This window comes from Cyprinodon variegatus, unplaced genomic scaffold (assembly GCF_000732505.1).
Source record: "Cyprinodon variegatus isolate N-32 unplaced genomic scaffold, C_variegatus-1.0 Scaffold875, whole genome shotgun sequence".
NCBI classification, from domain to species: domain Eukaryota; kingdom Metazoa; phylum Chordata; class Actinopteri; order Cyprinodontiformes; family Cyprinodontidae; genus Cyprinodon; species Cyprinodon variegatus.
The window spans coordinates 187677-197347 of record NW_015151328.1 but is presented as its reverse complement, the minus strand read 5'-3'; the positions used below and the strand labels follow the sequence as shown (position 1 = coordinate 197347).

The 9671-nt window shown below is 38.2% G+C and overlaps 2 protein-coding genes across 4 annotated transcripts in view; one reads left to right on the top strand and one right to left on the bottom strand.

The window, feature by feature from the left end:
* The window catches only part of LOC107099480 (metal transporter CNNM4-like), a 49658-nt gene extending 46639 nt beyond the window's left edge, over nt 1-3019 (bottom strand). For 2 of the 3 annotated variants that reach the window (XM_015397623.1, XM_015397624.1), the window contains exon 1: nt 1571-3019. In XM_015397623.1, coding sequence (XP_015253109.1) covers nt 1571-2978 — 1408 coding nt within the window. In that variant the 5' untranslated portion in view covers nt 2979-3019. The remainder of the gene's footprint in view (nt 1-1570) is intronic. The other variant, XM_015397626.1, reaches the window with a different exon arrangement.
* A 5455-nt stretch (nt 3020-8474) lies between these two features.
* LOC107099479 (phospholipid-transporting ATPase ID-like) overlaps nt 8475-9671 on the top strand; it is a 75123-nt gene continuing 73926 nt past the window's right edge. The window contains exon 1 of the mRNA XM_015397622.1: nt 8475-8608. The gene's annotated coding sequence lies outside the window, so the exon portion shown is untranslated. The remainder of the gene's footprint in view (nt 8609-9671) is intronic.

The following is a 9671-nucleotide window of genomic DNA, read 5'->3' as shown; positions in this document are numbered from 1 at the left end:
GTTAAGGGGGGATTGTCTCCTGTAATACCTAAAATCTGTCTATGATTGTTAAGAGTCGGTCGTTAAGGAGATATTGTTCACCGGCTGGAGTGGGTGGGTCCCTCGTTCCTCTGTGATGACTATGACCTGGATGACTGAGAACCTTCATCAGCATATTCCAGTATAGTGATTTTCAAAGATCTAGTTGGTAATAACAGATAATCAATAACACAATCTGTCCCTCTCTGTTTTATCTCTGGTTTCTGGCTAACATGTTTATTAAACTGCCCCACAGGATTTGTTCTTTCATCTGTTTGTTTTGAACTAGCATTCCAAGGTAACCCAAAAATACATCCTTTCAACAATTTTTCAACACTTTCAAAATATCAAAATCTGGGTAAGGTCTGGGTAAAATATTAGAGTAGAATAAGTATAAACTTGAAATGAAATGCAACAGTTTAGGGAGAAAAAAACCCATAAGCATTATTAAAAATGCAGCACCTATCAGGCATAACAGTATGACTGGTATGGTTACCTTTGTGCTTTGTAGTGTTTTTTTTTTTTTACATTTTCTATCAGAAGCAGCACTAATGTTTCTAGTAGTTTGGGCTGCTGTAGCTAATCTATTGGACCTTTGTTCCCCTCATGCATCAATAAACCATAACCTCACTGCTGGTTCTCTGCTGTTGTTCTTTTAGGTTAAGAGACGCACAGATCAGTCTTTTCCTATGGAACTATTTCATCAAGACTAAGGCAAAAAAAAAAAAGAAAAATAACACAAAGTTTCCCATCTTTGCATCACCATTCTTTATAAAACTGAGAAATTATGAATCTGAATGTTGTTGACTGACATTAAAAGACTAAAAATATCAGCATTTCAGTTTAGATCCACTTCTTGAAATAGAAATATATATATATTTCCACACCTAACCTCCAATCAGAGGAGAATATTTAGCAGTTTTTATGTTTGGGTGACTGATTGGTGCAGCTCTGCTTTAACCCTTTATATGGCACTCAGTCAAATGCTTTGAAAATCAAAATTTCAAGCCAATAGTATTATTGGAAGAAAGAAAGAAAGAAATGCCTAAAAAAAATCCCCTCTGAGAGTGAAAGCAACACATTTAACAACCTTAGAGGCAATAATGCTGATACTGGCACTTTTTAGTTTATAAGCGTAAATATAATTGTTATCTAGGCTTATTAACTTTTTATGTTTACTTTTTAACTTTTCAAATTAGCTTTTTACCCTTTTTTCTTGACTTGTTAACTTTTTTTTAACTTAATTTACAGTAGGTAATATATCATTAAAGGGCTCATCTAATTGGTCAAATGCCAAAATAAGATGTGCAGACATGCAGCAGGATCTTTACTGAATGGCTGGATATAGATCTTCTGCTTCTAGACCTCACCAAGGGAGGTTTGTCCTGTGATCAAAAACGGTTATTTGCCCTATAAAGGGTTGACAGATGCCAAACCTGAGGATATAATTGGTGTATATGTGTCAGAGGTTATAGTTTTATGACAGATCAGAAAGTGTTTCCATGGCATACTTATTTCCAGAACACCATCAGAGAAAAAGATTTCCACAAACCTTTCTTAAACTCCTCCAGCATGGCATCCAGCTTGGTATCATGGAAGACAAAGTGGACTGGGTGGTTGTAGAACTTGGTGATGGTCTTCAGGGTGGTGCAGTCGTCTGGATCCACAAAGGCCAGGTCCTTGACGAAGAGGATGTCCACTATGTTGGACCGCTCGTCCTCATACACAGGGATCCGGGTGTAGCCGCTCTCCATGATCTCTGACATGGTGTTGAAGTCGAGCACAGCATCACTGCTGATCATGAAGCAGTTGCTCACAGGCGTCATCACGTCCTCCACCGTTTTGGTCCTGAGCTCCAGCGCCCCTTGGATCATGTTGAGCTCCTCTTTCACCAGGTCGTTGTAGGGTTCGGTCACTTTCAGCATTTCCACCAGCTTCTCCCGGTTGTAGACGGTTCCGATCTCCTGCCCCAGCACGCAGTCTAGCAGCTTGCTGATGGGCCAGGAGAGAGGGAAGGTGAGCAGCATGAAGAGCTTGGTGAGCATGATGGTGTTGGCACCCACTGCCAGGCCGTGCCGGGAGCACAGCGCCTGGGGGACGATCTCCCCAAAGATCACGATGCCCACGGTGGAAGCCACCACGGCCCCGAGTCCGGATTTAGTGAGGTCATCCAGGAGGATGGTGAGGGTGGTGTTGACCAGGACGTTGCCGAGCAACAGCGAGCAGAGCAGGTAGTTCCCCTTCCTGCGGATGGGTTCGATCTTTCGGGCGTATTTCTTCTCCTTCTCGGTGCCGCAGCTCTGCACGATGCGGAGCTCCATGGGGTCCAGCGCCATCAGCCCCAAGTTGAGCCCGCTGAACATGCCGGACAGCACCAACAGGCAGCAGATGAGGATCACCTGCAGCCAAATAGGCAGCAGGGACTTCTCCTCCTCCACCACCCGCAGCCTGCCGTCATTATCATCCAGCAGGATCCACTTCTGCTCCTGGGGTTGGAGGACGCACAGCCCGAACACTTTGGACATTTCACTTTTCCGAAGCTGCTTGATGGTGAGGTTGACAAGTCCGGCGGTGTTCTGGTTGCTTACCTGCATGGGCCCATTCACTAAAACATCCTTGGAGTGTTCCGGACAAGTCCTGTTTAACTGAACGTCACGTGCGCCAAACTGATCGTCCTCTCCAACGTTGTCGTAAAGTTCGGCGAATCTGATGAGTTCCGAGCTGTTGGGAAACAGGTAGAGTCCGTAGAACCTGATGAAGATCTCGCTGCCCTCGGTCACCTGAATAACTCCCGTCTCGGTGGTCTCGGCCGGCCTGTTGCTCTTCTCGAGCCGCATGCCGATTATCCGAGTTACGCCCCGTGACTCCGGGACCGCTGCCTCGGTCTCCCTGGCCGCCAACACGCAAAAAAACACAAATAAAGTCAGAGGAAAGCCCAGTCCACTTGAATCTGTCGCCATGTTTGTTTCACTGGCTGCCAACGGCCGAACTGACGTCAACTACTCTTTTCCTGGAGCCCGCCCATCAGTTACCATAATCAGTGGCGGCCAATCAATGAGCGTTACGTCACACAAAACTTTGGACCGAGCCCCCTAAGTTTAGAGTTTTTAAAGTCGCCTGATTGTTTTTGTATTAAGGTAGTTTAACTTGAGCAACTGACGTTTTTTTTAAGTTAGCGTTACAGTTGAAGGATTATTTTCATTCATGAAATTAATTCTAAAATTAAACTGCTTTGTTTTGTTTGTTTGTTTTTATTTTTAAAAATTTTCATTTCGACCCCTTCTCCATTTCATTGATTTTTTTTTTGTGGGTAAACTAAAAAAATAAAATATAAAATTACCCCTGATGAAAAAAAAGCAAGCAAATAAAACAAACAAGTAAAAAAATAAAGAGCCTTATGATGGTAGAATATATGTTGTTGCAATTTCTAAACTTTTGTTTGTTTCTCTTATTTTAGAGTATGACTTAAAACTTAACTGAAACATATTTAGCTTTATGAGTTTACTAACTCCATAGGCTACACTATCGTGCAGATCTCTTATGCAATGCACTAAACTGTTTTTGTCAACTGTTTTATTTTGGTTTTATTAAGATGCAGGTCCAATTTAAATCAAATTAGTTAATGACATCAAGGTTTTTTTTTGGTTGATCTATAAAATACCAAGTAATATGTATTTTACAGTAAGTTGAATGATGACTTGGAAAACATCTTGATTGATGTTATCCAACTACATCGTTTATAATCAAAAGTGAGAAAGGGCAAGCAATAGGTTTCCTCTGTTAGACAGCCTTCTCTTTAGTGTTTATCTTCAGCAGTGAGAGAGTAGCTTAGGGACTGTCCATGGTGAAGTTTTAGCACCACCTTGTGGTCAAAGTATGAAAGCAACTTGTTTTTGATCACTTGTTGCTTAGATATGCAGACAGGTCTGGATTTCCACCTTTGTTTGTAGATATTTAAGAAATACATTATATTTCAACTACTCGTTTTTAGTACAAAAACAAACAAACAGTCCCGTATTTCCCTATAAATGTTACTGTTGGTATAAACAAACACTTAGTAAATTTACTTCAATGGAATTTTGTTTGCACAGGGTTTATACAGAACACAATTTAGTTGCATACAGCTCATGCAAATATGATGAGATCACGATATAATAAGATAAATACGCAACATTAAGTGCAGCAGCAATAGGAATGTATCATATTGCAAGGAGAAAGAGACTCAAATAAAGACTCATCAGCACAGTGCACATTGTTTTCCTCAACACTTGTGTGTTATCCAACCATCCATTCTTTGTCTTTTATTCACCAAACATTCAGTCACTGGGATTACAGCTTTGATAGGGAAAGCCATCCATCTGTCTCCCCGCTGCATGCTCCGGCTTTTTCTGTTAGGAGCTCAGTAATACCTAAAGCACAGGATTCTCTTACATTCTCCCTCCAAGTTCTTGCTCTTTCCGAGCCTTATTATTGTTGTGACCTCACAACACAAAGGAAAACAGACATTGCATGTTCCAAAAAATGCTTATCTTGCATAGAAACATTGACGATGAACATCTTTAGAACAACAAAATAAACCTTGATGGTTTATTTTGGTTTATAGTGGTGAAGACTCTGAGGGTCCGGCAGCAGGGGTAGTAAAACTGGTGACCCAGAGAGATTTTCTTCTTGATTAATGCTTGCTTCTTTTCAACCTCTTTACTTTAATTTACTTCCGTTGACATTGTGAGGAAAAGCAGGTATAGGCAGTGGATGATGGAGCGCTCTGCTATATAATCCAGATATTTTGACTGCAGTTATTAAAGAATAAAATTGTTTATGTATGTTAAATCTCATTCTTTAAAGAAGCAGCCTTAAATGCAAGGAGGGAATAGAGAGGGAATAAATAATTATTTATATAGTCAGTGTTTGGGGTTTTCTCAGTTAATTCACTAATATTATGTGCACATGTGACATCTAGTGGTTAATGTGCATCAATATGTGAGGAGATTTTCACACATTACTGTTATAGTCATGGAAATAAAATGATAAAATATCTGTTTTTTGTTTTTTTTTGTTCTGTTCCAGATAATATGACTCAATGTCTTTGGAACACATTAGTTCCTTTTGCAGTTTAACTCTGTACATTAAACAACAATATGCAACAAAAGGCATTCATTTATCAGCCTCCCTCTATGTCAAAGGTTTTTTATTCAACTCTCCATTTAATAGCAGCAGCAGAACAGGCAGTAATCAGCTACAACCATCCTATTGTCATCAGGAGTTCCTCAAATTAAATAAGGATGCTTTTTTGTTTTTAATGAATTGCCTTTGTACTATTGTTGTGTTTATAGATTATTTTTAGCTAATACTGCATGTGAATTGTTTGAGTCCTCTATAAATATTTTTGTCTTATCCTATGGACATTTGAAAAAAACTTACATTTTGTCAGAACTTGACGATGAGAAGAGCAAAATGTCTGAGAAGGTTAAAAAAAAAAACAGATTAGAACCTTTAGCAGCATTTTTTCCCCCCTACAATTTGTTTGTATTTCAGTAGAAACCATTTTAAATTTTGTTCAAATATTTATAATACAGGAGTTAGAGCACATTGTGGTAAAGGAGCAGTGACCTCAGCAGGCAAGATGGCGGTGTTTTTTTCCCCCTCCTCCTACAGCTTGAGTAATATTAAAATTCTGAATTAAAAACACAGTTTTCAAGGGTCCCAGCTGCAGGAGATATGCAATGATTTGGCTCAGTCTCATCCAAAAGCCTGGTAGACTGATTACAGGGGCGGCGGTTAAGAAATGTCACAGTGATAAACGTTTGCATTCTTTCTCCTTTACTACCCTAAGAGGAGACATTTTGGTAACACCTAACTGTGCAGATTTCTTATGGGAATATTATCAAATCTACCATGTAAAGAAGAAATAATTTATCAGTACTCCAATACATTAGGACTGGAACCCATACAGGTAAAGCAGCAGAGGCTAATATACTGTGCAAAAGTTTTTCCAACCCTTTAACCTTTTTTACTTTTGGTCAATTCAAAGCACAGCAAATTAGCAGCTAACTAAATGTAAGCCTAAGAATACTATTACAGACTTTCACCTGTAAATGAACAACCGTGCGCTCTGCAAAGCTGGACCCTATGGAAGAGTTGAAAAGAGGAAGCAGTTGTTTGAAGAAAAATAAAGCAAATACATGGAGGAGATGATATTACTGAGACCATAATAAAGCTCATGAGTGATATTTAGATTTGTATGTATGTGTATGTATATAATGCTGAATACTCCATGGTGAAACATGGGGGTGACATCATCATGGTGTGGGGATCCTTTTCTTTAGCAGACACAAGAAACCTGGCCAGAGTTGAGGGGAAGATGGATGGATGAATAGAGGAAGGAAACCTGTTAAAGGCAGATTGAAACAAAGGTTCCTCTTTCAGAACAGAAACCCCAGTAACACAGACAGAGCTACAGGAGTGGTTTAGATCAAAACATATTCATGCTTGGATTGGCCAAAGCAAACTTTAGACTGATGCCTGATTCTGAACCACTGACAAGACATAAAAGCTATCCTCCTTCCAAGCTAACGGAACTTTAGCTTCTGCAAAGAATATATAGCAAAGGATGTTAGTCCTGAGATGTGAAGCTGGGGGGAAAATGCACTAAAAATGTTGCTTCTATAAAGTATTGGTTTAGAGGAGGTTTCATTCAAATGCATGCCACACTTTTAACATATTTGTAATAATAAAATAAAAGCTGTGTCTCCCCTAAAATGGTATCGGTGACCTATTTGTTGGTACTTGCTGATACTGATATCACCATATTACTGATGGATCGGAGCCCTACCTGATACTGGTATCGGTGCAACACTAGTAATTATACCAAGATTGAAAAAAAATGTATAAACATTTTGCATTTAGGAGTAAAAAAATCATCTGTGAATATGCTACATGCTAGAAATATACCCATAATTCCTCAAGTGGAAAAGTTTGAAATTCACTTGGTTTAATTTAATAAAAAATATTCTTTAAGGAACCCTTCGCTATCAGATTATTAATTGATTAATTGAAAAAATAATCGACAAATTAATTGATTTGCAAAATAATCTTCAGTTGCGGCCCTAGTTGACACAAAAAATGTTTAAAGTTCCGGGATGTAAATAATAAAACACATTTAGACTAAATTTAAGTAAAAGAAAACACATCTTTGTGAGTGAAGCTGAGTGCTCCCACTCAGCTTCACAATTAATCATATTGATCGATTATTTAAATAATCATCAACTAATTTAGTAATTGATTAATCATTAACTGGAGTATAGGGCCACTAAAATGTGACTTTAGCCGACAGAGCAACACACTCAGAGCAGGAATTTTAACATAATTGTAAAAAATATGTAAACATTTTTTTATTTGAGATATAAAAAAAAAGTTTTTGTCTTTCAATATTCTCTATCAAGAACTCCTCAAGAGGAAAAGTTTCTGTTTCACCTTGTTTCATTTAGTAAAAGATCTTCTTTAAGGAACCTTTGGCTATCTGATTATTAATCGATTTATCGAAAAAATAATCGACAGATTAATCAATTTGAAAAATGATCATTAGCTGCAGCCCTACAATCATATGTTTTTATTATGCAAGTGCGTTTTTTATAGTAAAGGACTAAATGTAACACAGCCTTTTATTCAATTCATTTTATTTATATAGCACCAATTCACAACACATGTCATCTCAAGGCACTTTACAGTTCACCAGATCATACAGCCAGATTGATTCAATGTTTTCTATCTAAGGAAAACCAGTTGATTGCATCGACTCATTGACTCGAATGCAATCCCTCACAATAAGCATGCTCGTAGCGACAGTGGAGAGAAAACTCCCTTTTAACATGAAGAAACCTCCAGCAGAACCAGGCTCAGTGTGAGCGGCCATCTGCCGAGGCCGACTGGGGTACAAGGAGACAGAAGCAGAGATGCAAAAAGCAGCTCCGAGCCAACTCCCATGTCAGAGGATAAAGAGAGCAAATCCTGCCAGTCAGAGTCAGAGAAACAGGACTATACTAGAAAACAGGCCGATCTCCAACATCTATAAACAAATTTAATCATCATCCTATTGTCTGACTGTTAACATAGCTCCTTATGCAACAACGGGGTATTGTAAACTATAAACATGTTGTTCACATCTAATTACCTCTGCATAACTGTAGATATTCATCCTATTGCTGCTCTTAGCTAAATAATTGAATGTATTTTAAAGTTCATATTTCTTTAGCTAAAATAAAAAAAAAGTGTGACATGAATATTTTCCATCTTCAATTAAGTCTTCATTTAGTTACTCATGTCTCATTCTTGCCAACTAGATGTCATTATAGCTCCAGATATCTTAATTAAATCTTTGTGTCACGTGACCTCGTTTGGCTTCCTTGTTCAAGTTCTGTGAAAATCTAATAGTGAGCATCGGAGGGGAGTGGAGGCTCCGGGAGGGAGGAGAAACACAGAGGAGGGGAATGGAGCAGGAGCGAGTGGGTTCTGCAGGGCCAACACTTTAGACTTCCATTCTTTTTATTTCTGTTTGCACACAGAAACCCGCAGGGAGACGCGCGGCTTTACGGTAAGAACCACGCGCCTGCTTCTTTTCGCTTCTTTTCACCTCTTTCAGTCCTCCGCTGATCTTTGAGGAGCCAAGGTGAAGCTTTCAGAGAAGGTTTTTAGGAGAAAAGATGTAGGAAGAAAGGAACTGCCTCCTCCCCGGGGAAAACTAACGAGAAAGTAGCGGAAAGAATGAAAAAGGAAGAAGTGGAGTTAGTTATAATTGGGTACAGAAAGGGAAAACTTTTCTCTAACTTCTATGACAGTTATCGACTGTATTTGCTTACTTTTGTGTTTCTAAACTACTTTCTATGAGTTTTAAAACATTTCAAGAACTAAAAAAGTGCTTACAGTCTGTTTTTGTTTACAAAGCATTTGTTAAATGTAACAAAGCCTTTTTTTTATTCAAGGTGTAAAATGAACCAGATGAAATTCCGTTTTTACTCAGACTGACTGGTTTTAAACTGTGACCGTAAACTGTGACGTCACTGACGATGAGTCATTTTTCTGTGCATCATCTGGAGGCTTTTCAGACTTTATTTACATCCTCTATCAGCAGCGGTGCTTTTAAAGTAGCTTATTAATAAGCAGCTCTGAGGCATCATATCATCTTTTAATTCTTATAAAGGTTTTTTTTTTTTTTTAGCTCCCTTTTCACTTTTTCTATGGATTTTTAACACATTTTTTACTTGATTTGATGTGATCTTTTTTTAATTCTCTCAGTTATTGGTTCACCCTATATTTAAAATATATTTGTTTATCTTTTACTTTTATTTAGGCATCAATAAATGTCTGATTTTAGATCATTCTGATACTTTGTGGGTGAGAATACCACATTATAACTTAATTACATTACACTGGCAACTTTATTAGGTACTGGGTTGAATTTCCTTTTCCCTTCAGAACATTGTTAGAGTATGGAGGACCAACTCTGCCATATTTAATAATACATTTTTAACCTTTAAAATTTTAAAGAACTTTTAACTTAATATTCTGAGCTCTATGATTTAATAAGATGGGCCACCAACCAATGAGCAGAAGTTGACCATCTAAGACACAATGCATACAGAAATGTAAAAACGACA